Source organism: Trachinotus anak, unplaced genomic scaffold (assembly GCF_046630095.1).
Source record: "Trachinotus anak isolate AG129_WGS33_773 ecotype Australia unplaced genomic scaffold, CSIRO_AGI_Tana_v1 ptg000008l, whole genome shotgun sequence".
NCBI lineage: Eukaryota > Metazoa > Chordata > Actinopteri > Carangiformes > Carangidae > Trachinotus > Trachinotus anak.
In genome coordinates, this window is record NW_027273859.1 from 12637661 (window position 1) to 12657467 (window position 19807).

Here is a 19807-nt window from a genome sequence, read left to right on the forward strand (position 1 = left end):
GTTTACATCAAGTAATGTTTTGGTGCAGAAAATAGTTCAAAATTGCTATCACTTTCCCATCATCTGAGGAGATGTCTTCAAATTATTTCATATGTTTTGTCCAGCCCACAGTACCAAACACAAAGACATTCAGTCTGTCATTATAGGAGACTGAGGAGAGCAGGGGATTTTTGCATTTTTGCATGTAAATTCAACTTAAAGCCTGTCAAAAAATAATGAATTGTTTCAGCTCTAATAAACTTGCACAGGTTCCCCCATATGATGCAGTTTAATTTGTCGACTGGTGCCTTCAATTCCGGCATATAGCCCATAAGCTACATGTAATGCTGTAGGGGACTTAATGCAACGTTTCTGAACAATAACACATGCTTGCAGAAGCATCCGAGAAAATCCTGGCCAACATTACAGTGAACATATGCGGTAGTGAAAAAAAAAAAAGTTGCTATAAATTCCCTACTTAGAATATAGGATGCAAAAATATGAGACAGAAAGAATATCATAGGCAATCCCTCAGTCCCTACAGGAATAGATGCTTTACTACGCCCTCCTCACCGTGCGCACTGTCCGGTCTGGAGCCTGGCACCCTCTCTACTTTATGAATGGATGGGTGTGGCACTGGTGACTAGCAATGAGGCTGTCGTCACTGCGCTGGCGTGCTGTCGGTGAAGGCTGGTCTGGAGCGAAACATAACTGGGCTCTGCCACCACTCGGGAGAGACAACGAGAGAAGGCAAGGGGAGGAGAGGAGAGAGAGACAGACAGACAGACACAGAGACGGCGGCGTCAGTCCACTCCCAAGCGAGGACTGAACTTCAGGCGAGAAATTTGGTGAGACAGGGGACGTGGATGAAAACAAGCATGACTGTTATTAAACCAAATAAATAGGAATGGTCAGAGATCAGATTGAGATGAGATCAGGCAGATGTGGGTGAGGGTGAAATGCAAAATCTCTCGGTGGTCTGTGTCGAGTCAGCATCAACTACAGACAAAAGAAAGTCAGTCTCCTCCATGTGCTCCCTCCTTGTAGGTGTGACAGAAACAACAAAAGGGACGTGGAAAAAACTCGCATCAGGACCACAGGCGGACAACAGCCCAGACAGATCCCAGGGTGCAATAGCGGAGGGGGTGGCGGGTTGGGGGGGGGGGGGGCTGCAAACGCGAGCATGTCTGCAGGTTTTGCAATATGCAGCAGTCCTCATGTAATTACATTCCTCCTGGCGTCTCTCGGCTTCAGCAGTCGGGAGTGTTTCTCTTCTGTCAGCTGTGGCAGATCTTCAGCAAACGCGCGCGTTGAGAAACGAAGCCGATAATTTGAGGGCGTTCAAGTCCAGGCTGAGACGGAGCAAGTGTTTAAAAAAAAAAAAACAACACACATTTGAGTTATGATTACAAGATGCTGTCATCCAGAGGAATGCCCTGAAGTGATCGCGTGTGTTTTGTGCCTTTTGTGCAGTTTAATGGGGAGAAGCGAGAGACGAGCGCTGCCCAGAATAAACTGAGGGGGAAAAGAGCGGCGGAGAGGTGTGAACTGAGAGTGGACGTCGAGGGGAAAGAGAGACCAGAAACTGATTCCAGAGGTGCGTGTCTTTCAAAGGTAGGACCTTAACTTGTGAATTTCAACTGTATGTGCTCGCAACGCAGCGCTCCACAACACAGCCCACATGCTGACAGGTTGCATAACGGTCCAGTTAGTTTGGATGGTTCTTCGCCTGTTTTTAACTTCTGCTCCGGACGGATTTTTTTTTTAAGCCTTTTCACCCCCGAGAAGTCTCATGGCATCTTTTGCATTGCACTGTAATTTACCCCATGGTTATATTTGCAAAACCTTAGCGTGAATAAAACGCTACTTATGATTTTATGATTAATGTTTACGTTTATAGAACGAATGTGGGTGTGTCACTTTAAATCAACCCAAGACAAATTCTGCACAACATTGATAAAAGCCGTGCGTTTCTCCCCAAAAGGGGCTGTTGTAATTTCAATTTTTGGTGAGTTAGCTTTTATTGACTGTTTAGCTGTGGCTGCTTTTAAAGAATTGAGATACTGAGTTAAAATATATTCAACTGATAGCCTATCAAAATGTTATAATGTGGGATGGTATGTAATGATAGTTTATATATATATATATAATACAAGCAAGCTACCTAGCAGTAAGTGTATTTCCCCATGGCAATATTTTTAAAAAGGCTGGATAAGAAGGCTGTACACTTATCAATTAGGCTTAACCAGGCTCTTTTTGGTGGTACGGTAATCAAACAATAAGACAGGTTGTGCTTCTCAAAAGTCCAGTTTCCTTTGCTTGCTTAAATACAGAATCACATAGCTCCACCACCTGCAGCCTGGGTGAGTCCAACTTAAGGGGATAGCTCTGGAGTGGAGTTACTCAGTGTCTGCAGAGACAAACAGTGGCCACTGCAGTTACTGGCTGTGTCTTAAATCGCGTACTTCCATACTACACTTGCTATTTTGAGTGCATTCATGTGTTTTCACTGACATTTATGGCAACTGGCAGCGCACTGGAAGTACCCGGATGGCGCACTCAAAACGGCCAAAAAGTTGAGTGGAACACGATGGACAAGTCTCACCCTCAACAGTCGCCATCTTGGCTACAGTACATACACCAGTGTATTACTTAAGTTGTGAAAATGGTGGCTGAGGAAGGAGGACACATAGTTGGCACAGATGGTGGCCTAATTTTAATGTAGCATGAAACGGGGCGCACACAGAAACGTAAAAGATTCATTCTTAAGTCACATACTCAAAGAAGGCAGCAGAAACTTTGGCGGGTTTCAACTGTCTTTCTGTGAAACGCACAATGGCATTGTTTAATTTGCTACACAACCCTGTCAAAATTCATGCACTACGCCAGTGAGTATACTGTGTAGACAGAGTATTACATATGAGTGCACTGACTAAAGTATCCCATTTGAGACAGTAGCTGAATGTGCTAAAGCACATAAAGGCCAAAGCATGGATGGAAAGTTGGTATCTCTAACAGCAGCCAAAACCATGGCAGTTAGCAAGCACACCAACAATGCCCACAAGAGTCAAATATTTCCTGATTTTTTTTTTCTCTTCCCTTTTCTTTATTTTTCCTATTCTGTGAGCAGAGAGGAGATGGTGGGTGTGTGGGGGGGGGGGGGGGGTCTGATACAGTTGACATCAGTTCCTCCACTCTGTCCCACTCCTCTGTGTTTTTCTATCAGCTGTGGAATTTGAACCATTCTTCCTTTGGGGTGAGGCCCGTCCCTCTGTCTGCCCCTGCTCTGAGGAGTAGGTTCTCTCCAAAGGAGGCTGGAAGTGTGTGTGTGTGTGTGTGTGTGTGTGTGTGTGTGTGTATGTATGTGTGTGTGGGTAACTGGGGCTTTCCAGTAAGGTTGCACACCAAACATTCTTGGCTGCTGTATGGCCGACTAGTGGGCCAACTCCACACAGCTGGGGAGTCATATAAGAAGCTGTGCCTTTGTGTGAGTTGAGCAATATTACACACACACAGTTACATGTGCGCAATGTCACGGCTAAAGCCAGGAACACAGATAAGAGGACCCAAATGCAGACTGACAACCAGAGTTAACAAGTATATATATTCCCAGACTGATTGGTCTGCGAGGTGCAGGTATGAACTGAAGTGGCTGCAGGTCTGATGAGTGGGAACATGTGTGAGGATGGGTGGGGCAAACAGGTGAATGGGAGGTGAGGGGAGAAGCGTGGCTTGGGAGAAATTAAGCAGGAACTGGAAACAAGGGCTGACGGGAGCTGAGCAGCAGATTGTGACACACATACGCTGAAACACAGAAATACATACATACGGCACACAGTCTGCTTCTAGCCCACACCTCCCCTCAACTGGATTCAGAATGAGTGGGGGGCTGTGTGCATGGGCGGAATAGTGTGTATTGTTTGTACAGGCATTCACACATAGAAAATGAGAAACTAACAGAGACTCACAGTCATCATACAACAGTGTCTTCTCTCACCAGCACCACATGATGTTTGTCCTGTTAAGTAAGTTTAGGAGAGAGGGGGAGAGAGAGAGAGAGAGAGAGAGAAGCAAGTGATTGTGCTGGTGATGGCAACTGTACAGTTTGTTTCTCTCTTACTGGCTGCCTCTTTGGTTGTTTTTTAAACACGGTGTCAGTGAGCAAAGAATGTGTATGCAAGAGCAGAAAGCAGAGCGAGGGAGCGAGGGGAAAGTTAAGGAGGATAGGATCTCTCGTGAGAAGAGAAGAGAAGGAGATTGTTTGAAAATGGATAAGACAGAAACTGAAAGGAGAGTAGAAAGAAGGGAGGAAAAAGGAGTACAGATCTTGAGGAAGAGGGACACGAAGGGGTTTCAGCTGAGGGGAAATTAGAGCAGGGCAGGCTAAGGGGAGTGCGAAAGACAAGAGGAGATTGAGAAAGAGAGCAAGTGAGCCGTCGAGTATGTCAGGCGCTGGACTGCATATGATTGTAAACATGATAAATCAGAGAGCAAAAGAAGTAGCTTGAACCCTCTTTTAGCTCCAACTTTTGTCAACTTGCCCTTCTAAGTTTGAACTGAAATATGGTAAAGACAGGATTTAAATAGAGGATATTAAAATAGAAACAGTAAACCCTCCAGACAGTCTGAAAAACCTCTGTTACTGTAACTTCTCAACACTTCTAAAACAGATTCCACACATAAAACTCATAAAACTTCCTCTTCACTTCCTCTAAAGTGGTAATCTGCTGCACTGTGTCACTAACGCTCCCACTCTCTCTGTTTTGACTGTATGTGTGTCTGAGTGAGTGTGATCAGGCCTCTGCAGCTGAATTACAATGAGCAAACAAATGTCAATATTAGTCTGGTCCACAATAAAAACAATATTAATATAAAGTCAAACACAAAGGGCTGTAACAGTCTTTCATACTCCCAATACCCTGCATGTACGTGTCACATGTTGTCATGTATGCAGGAAGTAAAGCACATCTTTACAAGGCCAGACATCTCATGTGTGATGGAATGAGTTGTGTGTGTGTGTGTGTGTGTGAGTGATAAGAAGGTGTGTTGCCAGTGAGGAGAGGACAGGGCAGTGCCAGACTAACAGGGCGAGAGGAGATAAAAGATCCAGTTCATTTCAGGCAGGGTGCCCTCGTCCAGTTGCGGCCGCTCAGACAGCTCTGAGCTGGGCTGAGGCCAGGCTCTGACAGGGGGTTGTGTCCAGAGCTCCAGGGTGGCTTCACTGATAGGGAGGTGTATTACGCAACCTCACTGTTGACAGAATATGGGGAAAGAGTTGTTGGTCAAAGGTTTTACACAGTACTAGTTATTTCAGTTTTGGTATGTTCAGTGCTTATTGGATTGCAATGAATGAAAAAAACACACCATTTTGTTTCTGTGTAAATCCACCTCAGAAAACTCAATCTTAGTGGTTGCGTCTTGCCTTAAACTTTTTCCAAGTGTCATCCTATGTCTCTCGCACAGCTTGGTTGCTTGGTTGAGGCTCTTCTCTATTTATCTTTTTTTGTTTGTGTGCATGCGCCTTTGAGCACCATGGTGGTGTATCTGTCTCCCTTTGACAGATATATCTTTCTGTGCATCTGCATGATTATGCATGCATATTTTTGTATGTGTGCAACTTTGTGTGCAATTTGATCCCCGGGTGTCTCTTTCTTTAGCATCTGCTCTTCTCATTTGTGGCAGAAAGCCGATCCCCTTGGGTGAATTGGCTCCGCAGTCATATGACTGAGGAAATGCCAACTAGGTATTCAAGTGTGTGTGCTGCAATCACAGATTACATTTCACACCGTAGGAGGTTGTCTGAGGGTTTTATACTAGTAGTTACTGGTAGATGCGTGCGTGTATGCGTGTGTGTGTATTCTGGGGTACTAGCATGGTCGGATGGGTGTGGTTGTCTCCTTGCATCCCCTACAGGAGTTAGGAGGCTGACCCCCCCCACCAACCTCCACCACCAGCTACTTCCCATGTTTGTATGAATCCAAACAGCCCCATATGTCTGGCATCTGTGTTGTTCACACACAGTGTCTCTAGCGTCTCTCATTTTCAGCGCCTGCAAGCCTTGGCTGTCTGTCTCTTTATCTTCCTGTTTGTTTTCACATCTTGTCCGCCTGTCTATCCACCTTGCCTTCCTGTAATAACAACAAGTCACATCCCATCACACACACTATTCAGCGGCGGTGGCTTTCATTAACTAAGAATTAAGAAACCCCAGTTAGCACCTTCAGCAACATCAGTGATTGGCTGTGCCTTGGTGTGAGAGAGAGTGAGGAAGAGAGAGGGAGAGCTTGTTCGCAGTTTTATTTTCTTTCCTGTCCATGACAGACCGTGAAAAAGTTCTGAGAGGTGTATGCTTCATGTCACGTAGACATTTGCCCTCATGTCATTTTAACTCTGCCTGTAGTTAATTGCTGGTGTTAATGGGACACATGAATGTGATGGAGAACAATGGTTACACGCTGGCTTGTCTGTGACCCTAGCTGCTGCTGTGTTTTGGCAGTTCGTTGCTTTCATTGCACCCAGAAAGCATCTAATTTCTCAGAATGCCTCCCTTTTCCCACACCCTAACACACCAAAAATCTTACCACACTCCCAAACTCATTAGCAGACATATACAGACACAGTGACACACAGAGAAGCATATGAACTCCTTGCAAGCCCCTTGATATAGACATAAACACACTGACACATGCATATGCTCTCAGCCTGTCTTTGTGTGTCTGTCTCTCCTTTAGTAAGAACTGGAGGCTTTAAACTAATCTGTAATGAGAGAAACGCCCAAGGGTGCCATTCTTGCTAATCAGGGTCAGACCAGTTTCTATGTTTGCCAAGCCACTCATGAAACCACAGGCTTTTAATCTGCAATTGTGTGTGTGCTCGTGTGGTTGTATGTGTCACAAGGCTAAGGTGTTTCCCCTCACCTTTGTTTTTATACATACACATTGTGTGTTTTTAACTACCCACATGCCATTTGATTGAGGGCTGCCTGATTTTGCAGTTTCAGGAGGCTGATGCAACCTGACTGACACTCTTACACTCTCTCTCTCTCTCTCACACACACACACACACAGACGCGCGCACACACACACACAAACACCAGAATGGATGAATCAGACATGATAACTGAGGGTAGCAAGTTGCAAATGAGAACTCTGTCATCGTCATCGTCCCAGTCTGACTCCAGTCTCTGTGGTTTGCTCCCACATGAAAATCTGAAATTGACTCACCACATGTTATGTGGTTTGGTTAGCCATTTGCTGTTTGGATCTATTTTTAGTGATCGCACACTTCAAGGACCACTCCCTTAATTTAAACAAAGTGAAGGAACAACTTAATAAAACTTAGAAGTCAGGTTAGTTCTCTGCTTTCATATCATGCATACAAAGTGCCCAACCCTGGTGGCTTTACAAGACACCAAACGTACAGTTGCAGTGGTCGAGCCGTGGTCAAACATTTCATTACATTTCAATTGATTTCATTACAAAATTACAGGATGCAAAAAATTCTGCCTTCGGCTGCAGAAAAGTTTCCTTCCTGAAGCACAACTCAAGTTTTTCACAAGTCTAACATAAATAGAGGACATTTTCCTATAAAGTACAGCCCTTACATCCTTGTAGACAGGACTGCAAAACAAAAAATTGACCTCATTCTTATTTTTAACCAGCTCACACAACAAACAAAGACTGTAGACTGTAGCTTTTCTTGATGAGGCAATATGTTTGTAATTTTTGTTCATAATATATCAAAAGGCCATTTTCCATATACATGAGAAACATTTTGCTCCTGTTCCCCTGAATATCACAAAGTAACCTGTAAGGATTTCAGCTCATTAGTCCAGGGATGGCCATGCCAAGTGTCCTAATTAAATACTGAGTCTCTGGTCAGACATCTTCACAGGTCTACTCCAAAACCAAAGCATTTGACATTTATGTGTGATGTGTGGACGTTCTCATCCCATATCTCCACTAATGGCCACAGCTGAAGTACACTTACCCCCCCCCCCCCCCCCCCCCATCAAAAAAAAAAAAAAATCGAAAAAGCTCTGTGATGTACAGCTTGTTCATGTTCATGGAAACCCCAAAGACCAGAGGCATTGTCAGACACAGGACACTTTGTAAATCCATTGTGGTTATACAAGGACAGACAATTTCTAAATTGTCATGCAGTCTGACAATAAAATAATCTCCCTCTTTGTTTCTCTCTCTCCTCTGTCTCTGACTAGAATATATTTCAATATAAATATTTAATCAATATCATCAATATCATTCCTTGTTAATACCATGTGCTACTATATACAGATGCATTTCTCAACAGAGGTCATGTTCTGCAGAAATATTGACTTCTTGAGTGTTGTTATGCTCCATGCTCTTTGTTTTACTTCCCCCTCGACGCAGTGATCAGTAATGCAGTAGGGACATACTGTGTGTCTCAGCTAAACGGTTAGAAACCATATAGAATTGTGCAGGTCATTCTGAGATAAGCGTGGGTTACAATTTGTGCGCATTGCCAGAGTATCTCAGTGTGTTTCATCTGAACATTTCTCTGGTCTGAATGACCTCTGTTCACAAGTGGTTAGGATTAGCTGGGATCAACAGTAATGCACCATCCAAAAGAGCTGCCACCCCCTTGCCCCTTGCCCTTATTCAAATGATTAAAGCATGTGTGGCTCTGCTGCAGCTTGGCAAGTGAATGACATGTGGTCACAGTGTGCGGTGACCATTGTATGCCGGTTGTATCACCAGGCCACCGTGAAGCAGTGCGGAAATAACCGGACACCAGTATAGATTTTTCCATCACACTATTTTAGGATGGCTACTGTGCATAGTGTATCATCTATTTGTGTGTGTGCTTGTGCTTTTGCTGTCTCATTTAACAACATCCCCACAATTGGAGATGCATGTTGACCTCCATCCTGACAGATTCAAGCAGCATGTAGGGCATTGCATTCCACTGCTGTCAGGTGAAAATTGTGCCTCTACATTTGGTGATTTCTGTGTTTTCAGGCCAGCTGAAGGATTACATGGCTCCTCTATGCTCAGGGTTATAAAATCCACTCAGTGCGTAATTGAATAAAATCAAAATTGCATTTCCATTGAGATAAATGCATTGTTGCTTCTCTATGGATGTGAGACGCAAGGTTTTCACCTCACAACAGGTTTGCTTTTGTTTGTGCAAGTGCAACACAATATGAGGAACTCAGCAGCTAAAATGGATAAACATGCAGGCTATTTGAAGTAAACACAACAAAGGACCTTCCTGTTATGCCTCGACTTTCTGTAATGTAGTTTATTATTGTCTGTCTGTGTCTCAGTCTGTCTGTGGTTTCTGTTTTTTTTTACACGCCTGTTCTTTCCCTCCTCTTCTTTTGCACCTATCTATTTCTGTATCTGTGAGCAACAGCATGTTTTAAATAGAGGAAGATGGATACTAGATTAGGCTGACACCAATATAGATGTTTCAGATTGTAAAAAAATGGAAGTGAAGTTGAAGAATGACAGCATATCTGATATTTGGGTCAATATACACACCAAAAATGCCAAATGAATTTAATTTGAAGAGTTTTTAGGTACGATATTTTACAATTAAATAAACAAAATATCAAATATGACAATTACATAGCCAACCGGTTTTAATACTGACATGCTGTATCTTTGATAAGCTGTCTGATCAGCTGATTAAAGCAGCACACTGGTTCAGGCTATAGCTTTCAAGAGCAGTGGTTCTTAACCTGGAGGGTGGGACCCCCTCAAAAGGGATTTCTGGATAAATCTTGAGATAAGTGGACAACAGAAAAACATATTTTTGGGTACACTGAAATTGGAAAAGGCCTTATGAATGACTGGATAATTTCTTTAATCTCCTTAAGCCTGTGAAAGTCACTCAGATAAAACCATGAAAATAAATAAATCACTCATTAGTTTAACTAATCACAACTGGTGTATGCAACCCAGAATGTGAGGGGAGGTGCCAGGTGGATTTAACTTCATTTTAAGGGTTCAAAAGCCAAAGAGGTTGGGACCCTCTGCTGTACAGTACTCTGCAGAGAGTGATGGGCTGATGCACTGACTGTGTGCAGTGTCATCTCGGCGGGGCTGCAGCTACGCTTCTCTGTGCCAGACTGAAGTCCAGAGGTGTTTGGTTTGGCTTCACTCTCTGTTTGATCAGGCTGTTTCTGGAATACTGACTGACCTGTTCTGAGGCCAAATGCATCTCTCTCCTCTCAGCTTTAGCATTTTTCCATTGCTCCTCCTCCTGGTTACTGGCCACATCATTCAGAAATTTGAACAGTTTCACATTAATTTACATTTTTTATTTCTTAAACCGAGCAATATGTCCCTTTTGCATGTCAAGACAATACATGAAACAAGCACAGAACTTTTTTTCTCCTTCTTTCATGCAGTTCTTAAGGGGAATGTGAGCTCCATTTGCCCTCCCTCACCTTTTCCTGTTTGTTGTCTGATTTCAACCCCAGTCCAAAGTTTACTCTGATACATTCTCACCAGACTGTGAGAGTGGCTGCGGACCTGTCTGAGGTTCACAGAGGTTACCAACATTCCCAACCTCACCACAGATATCAGCCAGGTGTCAGTGTCCTGTGATAGATTGCACACATCTTTGGAAATACCTCCTGGCTGATTTACAAATTACGGTACATTGTCGTTGACCACCCATTGATTTGCCATTAGTGGGCTTGTCAATAACACTTTTAAATGTACCCTATAGTGTACAGTGCTCTAGAGCATGTTAGCCATAATGGTAATCTCTTTGCATTGAAACAGAGTGTCTGCTGGGTCATTTGAGGATTACATAGAGGAAATATTCCCCCTAAACACTATTACAGAGTATTAAATGCGATCATAACCAACATCAATTTACAATGCATCTTATATTGTTATTCTTGGTGGCAGAGTGTCTTATTCCTCCTACATGACCTAAATTATTTTGTGACTGTCATGAATACTAACAGGGCAGCCAAATTGTTTTTCAGCTGCCCTACAGGTCATCAGTAAACACCAGACTTAAGTCTCAATCATTTAAATCCAAAAAAGAAAATCCATCACTAAAGTGAATAGTAAAAAAAAGTGTGGCACCTACATCATTTTGCGTTATCTTAACATGTGGGGTTTCCTCTTTTACATAGGCTAAGTTTAATTCTAATATCCTATCCATTTACCTTTTACTTACTATCACAATGAACTCAAACAAAAAAATACTATTTAAGACACTTTGCATATAGCCTGTGACAAGCTCCTCTCTGATCCCTGCTAATGGATTCGGACATATTAAGGAATTACGAGGGAATATAGCTGGAGGATTAACTCATTTTCAAGCTGTCTAATCAGAGGTGGCACAGAGAAACCGTTCAGTGGATTACACTTGTTAGATTTGTTAAGAGGCATGATATAGCAAGTCAGCGAGTCAGAATCCCACCAACATGTGCTGATCCTGGGTCTGTTCTTCAGTGTGTTCTTCAGCCTCAGCTTTGGTCTCAGATTCGAAAGAGGCTGTGAGTGGAAGGAGTAATTCTGCAATGTATTGTCTTCCTGCCATTTGGTGTGTAGTTCAACATGTTCATAAAATACTGAGTGGATATACTACATTTATACTACATTTTCAAATTGTGAACTTTTTGTATTTACATGCTCACCATAACTAAGAATGAATGACGTGAATACTTATGAGTGTCTCAATGCAAACCCATAGATGATTCATATTCATATTTTGGACTGGGCCCAAGAATCTGCCCATAATACTATATGTCTCTGTTTTCTTTCTGTGGTTGTTGTGTTGTTGTGTTGCTTTTGCAGTCAAGTCCATAGGCTAGGACCTGATGACGTTCCTTCCCTTGCTAACCCAAATTCTTTCCTCATCTTCGTGGCTTTGACCTCGCCCTGGTCCTTTATTCCCTTCCTTCCTGATCTCTGTCCCCATTTCCCTGTCTATCTCTGTCTCATTCCTCAACCTGATTCTCACACTCCACCTTGACGTAATTTCCAGCCAGGCCCTTGACCTAAGCACCTAGCTCTTCTTCATCCCTATAATGCCCTCAGTCCTGCACAGCCATTGAATCCACCAAGCCCCTAACTGGCTCAACACTCATTTCCCATGGTAATTAAAGTGATCTTTCACTATGCTGAAAAAGTAGCAGCCCTATCTAGTACATAGTGCCTCCTTATGAATCAACCAGCCACTATGATCCATAGGAAATCTCAGTAGATCACTGTATGGATATTTTCATGGATTTCTTTCTTTCCATTGACTTCTAATGTTTGAGAGCCTACTAAAGTGTGAAACCCATAACCTTTGGCTCAAAGAGGGCACAGGCTGCCCCAATGAAAGGCATTTCTCTCACGTTCTGAAGATATGCTAGGGTTCAAAAAGCGCACATTTTCCAGCAAAGTGAACTATCACTTTAAGAGTTTTTACCAGCAGCTGAAGAGAGCCTTAATAAGATTAGCCCTGGCACTTGACAGCCACAGCTTAAGAGGCACCTCTACTGACCTGTGTGTCTCTATCCAGCAGAGAGCCTGCTTGTGTATTTGTTTATGTGTGTGTGCATGTAATTTTTAGATTATGCTTGTTTGTTTGGAGTTTTTATGAGCGTATGTATGTCTTAATGTGTCTACACATGAACATGGTCATAGCAACACATGCTTGTGCTGCCACAATCATCGCAGGTTAGAATGCACACAGTTTATTATAACTTCCAGAAGACGTGCCACTCAGGAATTCAGAGCATGCATTTAGCCTGTCAACCTCTCAAAACCCCTCGTCCACCTTTTCTACCCTAAGACACTCACACCCTGTCATAGGCTGTCATTTTGGATGAAACAGGCTTAAACTTACAGGCAAGGATTTTAACCCAACAAGAAAACAATTCATCAGACAAAGAGCCAATGGAATCACTGGAATTTCTCACTAACATTTTTACCTCCTTAGTTCTTAGAGATGTGCTTAAGGCCATGTCAAGGACACCGTACCCACAGGGAAGCTAGAGCTGGTTATGGACAGTGAGGAATATGCAGCGCTGCTTTCGTTCATCCCAGGCACCACTTTGCAAAAGCCAGGCACCTCAATTTTAAACATTTAAGTTGGCATTAATATCATAATCAGAGGTCTGTTTATACTCAGGCAGACAGCAGGCAGTTAAGCACCAGCTCAACCCCCTTCCATGCCCCCCCTCCTTTGTTCATGCCACCCTCCATCTTTCCCTTTTGTTCAGCTATCCCCACCTCTATCCAGGAACTTAAGCCACTTTACATTCCCAACATATTCCACCATCATGACCTATCATCACCAGCACAGACTTGACCTGCTCATACATCAGTATAATAGTTAGTGAACACGTTATCTGCAGCCAAGGAGTCTGAATTACAAATGGATGTCATTTCACATGCTATGTGGGAATAATGACTAATGACAAGTACTGTTCATTAACAGTTTGTGTTTTTTCTCTAATCTTAGTCATACCTCATTCAGCTTTATGGCTTTTTCTAATTTTATGACTGCAGCTCATAAATATGATGTTGTATTAGATAACTGATTTACAAGATTATACAATAAATTACATATCAATTTAGAACCATGATTAGATTCGATAGTTTTCATATGATGTGACTCCATGATTGGTTTTGAGGCCATAGCTGACTCTGTAATTTTGAAACTCGACAGCATAAGTTTGGAGCTTTCCAAAGGAAATGAAGATGATAACAACAAAACATAAACTTAAGGTAGGTCTGCAACAGCCTTTTTGATAAATTTTGCCTACATACGTAGGTTTTCAAAATTGAATCTTTTTTTTTTTTTTACAAGGCATAAACCCTAAGGATGTATGTCTTTTCAATTCAGTTCAATAGCATCTGACTGCTGCACTGTAGCTTTTTACTCCAGTGTTGTGTTTCTGTTTTTCTGTTGTGAGCAATGGAGTGATATATCTTTATTAGGATATAATGAGGCAACAACAGCTGATCACACACATGGAGTTTTCCAACTGACCGTAGATAAGACAATCTACTGATAACTTAGCAAGTAAACAGTAACCCCAGCCTCCCTTTCTGTGACACTCTAGTCTGTCTGTCTCTTTCTGTATTTTCTCTCAGGCCTTATCTGGCGTTGAATGTTTTTCTCTTAAACTCACACTCTGTTAACATGTCCATCACCCATTGCCAAATAGGCCTGCTGTTACAAAACACACTCTGTTTCATGCCAGGGTGCCGGCTCTGGCAACACATCTCAGCCACTTGCCCATGTCTAAGTGTGTGTATATGTGTGTGAGAGAGAAGGAAAAAGATTAAGAGTGTGAAGAAAAGGAAATTTAGAGTCAGAGACATAGATTCTTTATCAGTGAATTTGTTTGTTTGCCACAGTTTTTTCTTTTATTACCATGGATCGTTCAGGAATGCCAGTTTCCCACAAGATCATTTCACTTTAGCCTCTAGTCATTCCATTTTCATTCTTGACCTTTGACCTCTGAATTTTTTTCTCAGGGGAACAAATTGAAATTCCTGTGTTGTTTCTCGTTCTGCTGCAAAACAAAAATATCTGCCGAAACCATTCTGCCAAACAAACAAGCTGATGATCTCATACTGTGGATCTACATATGTACATGTGTTGTGTAATGTTTGTTCATGTGTGTGTGTGTGTCAGGGCTGAAGGTAGAATTTAATCTCTGATAGTGTTATCAGTTCCATGGTGCTGGAGGACTGCTTAGAAGACCCACTGCAGCTCTGACCTACTTGTGTCGGCGCACAGGGCTGTATGTCGACTGTTTTTCATTGAGTGTGTGTTGCATGTGTGTGCATGTGTGTGTGTGTGTGTGTGTGTTTGTTAGCACGTTTGTTAGTGTGTTTGAGGCGAACTCTCTGTGGATGTGGGGAGTGTGAGAAGCAGGGTGTTTTGACAGCTTTAGAACAGTTCCAGTACAGTGTTGGGGCAGGGGGTGTCCGGGCCTGTTGGATATTCAGGCGAGCTGTAGGGGTGAGAATAGGGTCAGCGCAGGAGTGGACAGGAGGGGACTAGATGAGGGGAAGAGTTTCATTCCAAAATGCTCCATGGCCTTAAAAATGATACTTGATATCCATTGCTTCATATTAGATAAACTCATGATGTCATCTGAAAGCAATCCATCTGAGCCCAAAATCACTTGTACCATTATGTAAACAAGTAGAGAATTTTACTGAAATGACAATTAGTTTAAGAACAGGTGTCACATTTACAAAATTGATTTTTGATTGCAAAATGCAGCCTTTCCTGAATGTGTAATGGAATACAAAATGAAGACATTTTTATCTTAAATTGGGTTGTCATGATATCAGATTTTCATTACATGATAATATTGGTCAAAAGATTTTACGATGACAGTATTATTGCAATATCTATATTAAAAAAAAAATGAACAGTCAAATTCATCTTTAACTTTGTTTATTGTGTGTTTTGTCTCTTTCTTTTGTCAAATGAATTTAAGTCAAATCTGAGTGTGTGGAGGTGGGGGGAGTCTGTAACCATAACTGTATAGAAGAGTACAAAAAGAATTACACTTAATGGATAGTGACAAAAGCAACCAGATAACTATTTCACTTTTTTAAATAGCACAGTTATCATCAGTACTGGTATATTGTGACACCCCTAACACAAACAGACATCGTCAAATATATATAATCTTATAAATGAATACTTGTAAACTGAGTCTTATTGGACAGAAATACTTGTTTACTGAACTTGAGCAAAACGTTGATCAGGGAAATGAACACTGGATGGCACTGAAAATATGGCAGACTGAACTGAGTATTTGTCCAACCATCGGGACACTCCTTCCTGAAGTAGTCATGCCAAAGAATGATGTCAGCTCATTCTACCAACTCTAATCTCACCAAAGTGTAAAAGCTATGGGAGTAGGCTTCCCACACAGTTAATAAAAGAACGATAAAGCTCGTAAACAAAGCCGCACAGTCTTTTTTGTTCTACTGTAGCTGAAAAGGCCAGGCATCACCTCAGCCTGTGCTTCTTGAGAGTTCTCTCACAAGTACACCTCTCCAACAAAAGAGCTGCCTCTCCACATTTCTAAGCCCTCTCAGTGCCTGTACTGTTGAACCCCTGCTTTCTCCAGCAGCATTCCAGCCCATCTTTCATGCTGTTTCATTCTGGCCATGCCAGCCAGGTCAGGGGGCAGCGTTTTCTCAGGGCTTCAGGACAACATGGGACACACAGACATAAAGCAGACAACACCACTTGTTGCACATGAAACCCCTGTTCACTTCATTCTGGTGTTGGTGTTGCTTCATTGCATGTGTACCTTTGCATATTGGGTGCAAGATGACAACGTACATCTTTGCGAGTCTGCAGGGATGCAGGACTGAGCAGCACAAAGGTCATGTAATAGATTTGTAGTTTTGCTAAAGCATTTGAATAGTTTCACCATCCGTGTAAACTCTTTCACACCCACCCACTGCTGATCAGATCGATCCTTGTGATAGATCCTACACAAGGATCTATCACAAAGATGTAAGTTATTGGCACGGTCACATAGAGAGTTTATACCTCTTTGTTTTAGAAAGATCAGTACCAAGTTCCACCAGTAGATGTCTGCCTTCAGTCTTCAGTCAGTGAAAGTTAGTTGATCAGACTGTCCAGGGTTCCCACATGACAAAACACTGCAAAATGTCCCAAATGAAATCTTAGATAAAATGTAATCTAATACAAAGTAAACTTTCACCTCTTATCTTGAATTGCGGGCATAGTCATAATGAAAGACAGATGGACTCAGAAAATAGGTTCCTGTCTTAAAACATGTCTGGGCAAAGTCCTCAGTTTAACATTAAATATACAAAGCAATTTAAGTTGAAATTAAAAATAGCTTTGCTGGCAGAATTGTGAGGTATTTTGTCTCTTGGCGACATGGCAGCATTTGTCTTCTCTGGTACAGCTTAACATTCCAGAAATGAATTCCCAGACACTGAGATCTTTGAAAAATATGAGGGAAAAAGCCTGGGTATTTTCCACAGCAACCCTGAAATACCATTTTTTCTTGGCTCCTGTATTGACTTTTGTAGCTATACACAAGTGTTGCTATGTGGTAGCTAGTTGCTATGCCTGAACACCCAGAATAACCACAGCAGAGAATTACTCTCCATCACCCATGAGTAATAACTACAATACTGCATCATTTATGTGGATTTTTAGTTTTGAAAGAGGTCGGTCTGTAGGCCTACATGTGTGAGCAAGGATTAAAGGAGAAATTGAGATGAAATCAGATAGCTCTGGATAATTTTGCATATTTCCTTATTGGTTTTTAATTCATTTCGGTTCATTTTGTCGCATTCTTTTTATATTTCTTGTCCCTCAGTGATGATAAGCTGATGAGAGAGTCTGCAGCCAGCTCAGAGGTGGATGTGAGCACTCTGCCAACAAAAGACAGCATGCTTTGCGGTATGGTCTGGAGTTAACAGGATGGTGGGAGCAGTTACGGGGCGGGGATACTATCAGCTCTGCAGGATTTGATTGGCTCTTGCGTTGTAATCTCCGATGAGACCTTAAACGCTCCTCTTCAGCTCTGCCATCCGGCATGTCTTAAATAATACTTGGCTGGGGAGCTACGCCGCTTTTGCTGGGTCGTGATTATGTTGAAGAAAACCAGTTGACGGCTGTGCTTAATTGTGGAGATCACAAAGAACATCTAAACTGAAAACGCAAGAGGATACGTGTTGTTTTAAACAATAAGAATAGCCGCCACTCAAAAGTTGCTGCATAAAATGACTTTTATTTTTTATTAATTTCTTACATGCTCTCACGTCTACTCCCAAACCAGTGCCACGGCCGTGCAGCTAGGGTATTGATTATAGCAGAGATAGCCTAAGGGCGCCGCTATCGATTACTTTCAATTCATTTTTCTTCTGACAGCACCTGAATGCAGCACAAGAGGAATTGGACGGCTTGTGTCGTGACGCGCGGCGGAGGAGGCGTGTCTTTGATGAAATCAGCTGGGGAAACAACAACAGAAAAGGGGGGTGGCTCAGACCAGAGGAAATTCTTTAGGCCAGTTATGTTTGGGTTTCATTCGAGAAGGCGTCGGTTCAAAATTATATCAGGTCATTCATCCATCAGGTCATACCAGGTCTACAGCGGCGAGTCGATACTTATTGAGCCCTTAAACGCTAGACTGGGAGGCAAGTAAGAGGAGGAGGAGGAGGATGTGACAGGGCACAGGTCCTGCGCGACGTCCGCATTGAGTGTGTGCTGTCTGACAAACAACGGGAACACCAAGAGCACTTACTCATTCTCAGCGCGTCCCTGTCCGGTTTGAGTGGCCGGCTGAACCACCAGCAGAGTGGCATGTGGGTCAATTCCGGGACCGTCGGAAGGTAGGAGCCCCCGCCTGCAGGAGTACTGGGTCACATGCTGCCGGTGTTATTCTTGTTGTGCACAAAGCCACACTCTGGTTGTAATATCCTTTACTCCAAAGATCCTGAAATCATCACCAGCTTTATTCTCTTCATATCATGTTGACCAGATTGTACTTAATGGGGTTTTAATCTCCTCTTATATCTCTGTAATATTCCCAAGGGCTGTCACATATATCTCGTGTGTATGAAATGATTATTTTAGCAAGAGATGTTACAAAGTAAGATTACTGTCATTTTAATCCCGCATGTGCAGCACATGCCGCTGTTATTAGAGCACTTCGATTCAGCGTTGTAGCGCAGCCGATGGGCTTGGCACATTACGCAAGACCTTATCAGCGCATCATTTGAGATGTGGGTTGATGTCCACCTGCTTTTTTTTTTTTTTTCAACATCTGTAGGTGAAAGATATCTCACCGTCGAGCTGAATGCGCCGTGTATCCTGCCTTTTATTTCCCAAACATGTGTGACAGTGCAATAGGTCGTCTGGTTTGTTGAATCGGTTTCCAGGGAAAAATATGAATGAGCCAGGTGCTTATGAATGGCTGCGGGGAGAGGGAGCCTTTCATTGATGAGTGTAGTGATCCTACGCCACAGTGTTTAGTGGAGGAGCATGTGGATCAAAACTGACAATAGATAACGGCCAGAACCTCAGCTCATCACACACACACACACACACACACACACACACACACACACACACACACACACACACACACACACACACACCCCAATGCTGATCCTGTGGCTATGACGTCATGAGAAGTATTGGGTTGTGCAGGTTGCTGCGTGGCTGCTGGAGAAGCCTCTCACTTTTACCTGGAAATGCAGATTTAATCTGACCATATTTTCATTTCCAGTCATCAGTAATTAGTCATATCTGCAGAGTGTAGTTGTGTAAACAATCTGGCACACTTCTCTTCCATATTGTGCAACCTTTGTGTTTTGGCCAAAATATTTTTCTCCTGAAAAGAAGTCTATTAATGGCCACCGTGTGATTGTGACTCATCCCTCTGTGGTAACACCAACTGTTCTAAATGGTATTATTCATTTTAACACTATAAAATATTTTGTCCTACGTGATTCTCTCTCCACATCCTGGTCAAAATGCTGGTGTTGAGATGTCATTAAAACACTGCTTCTTTCAGCTAGAAATGTGGTTTTCACCAGTAAGACCTTGGGCCTCAACTACTGTTAATGAATCAGTGATTGGGGCTGTCATTATGTATACCTTGAGATGGATCTTGCACAGAGCTACTTATTGTCCTGGTTAGGCACTATGCCCAACGCTTTGACTGTGTCAACAGCTTTGAGATAACATAGTGCAGCACTGACAGACCCACATGGAAGAGTCAGCCAGCATTGGATGGCTGGCTAGAATGTTCTGACCCCTGTATCAGGCTGTTGTGGAGAATGCACAGTGGTAATAGAGCTTG

At 42.6% G+C, this 19807-nt stretch overlaps 1 protein-coding gene across 5 annotated transcripts in view; it reads left to right on the forward strand.

Moving 5' to 3' along the window:
• The first annotated feature begins 690 nt into the window (after positions 1–690).
• rhobtb4 (Rho related BTB domain containing 4) overlaps positions 691–19807 on the forward strand; it is a 42537-nt gene continuing 23420 nt past the window's right edge. The window contains exons 1-2 of one of the 5 annotated variants that reach the window (XM_071482679.1): positions 691–827; positions 1453–1593. Coding sequence is in view for 1 of the 5 variants with exons in the window: in XM_071482677.1 (XP_071338778.1) it covers positions 18304–18332 (29 nt within the window). In the remaining 4 variants the exon portion in view is untranslated. Of the gene's footprint in view, positions 828–1139; positions 1594–17945; positions 18333–19807 lie in introns of those variants that run through there. The other 4 variants (XM_071482680.1, XM_071482678.1, XM_071482681.1 and 1 more) reach the window with 4 other exon arrangements.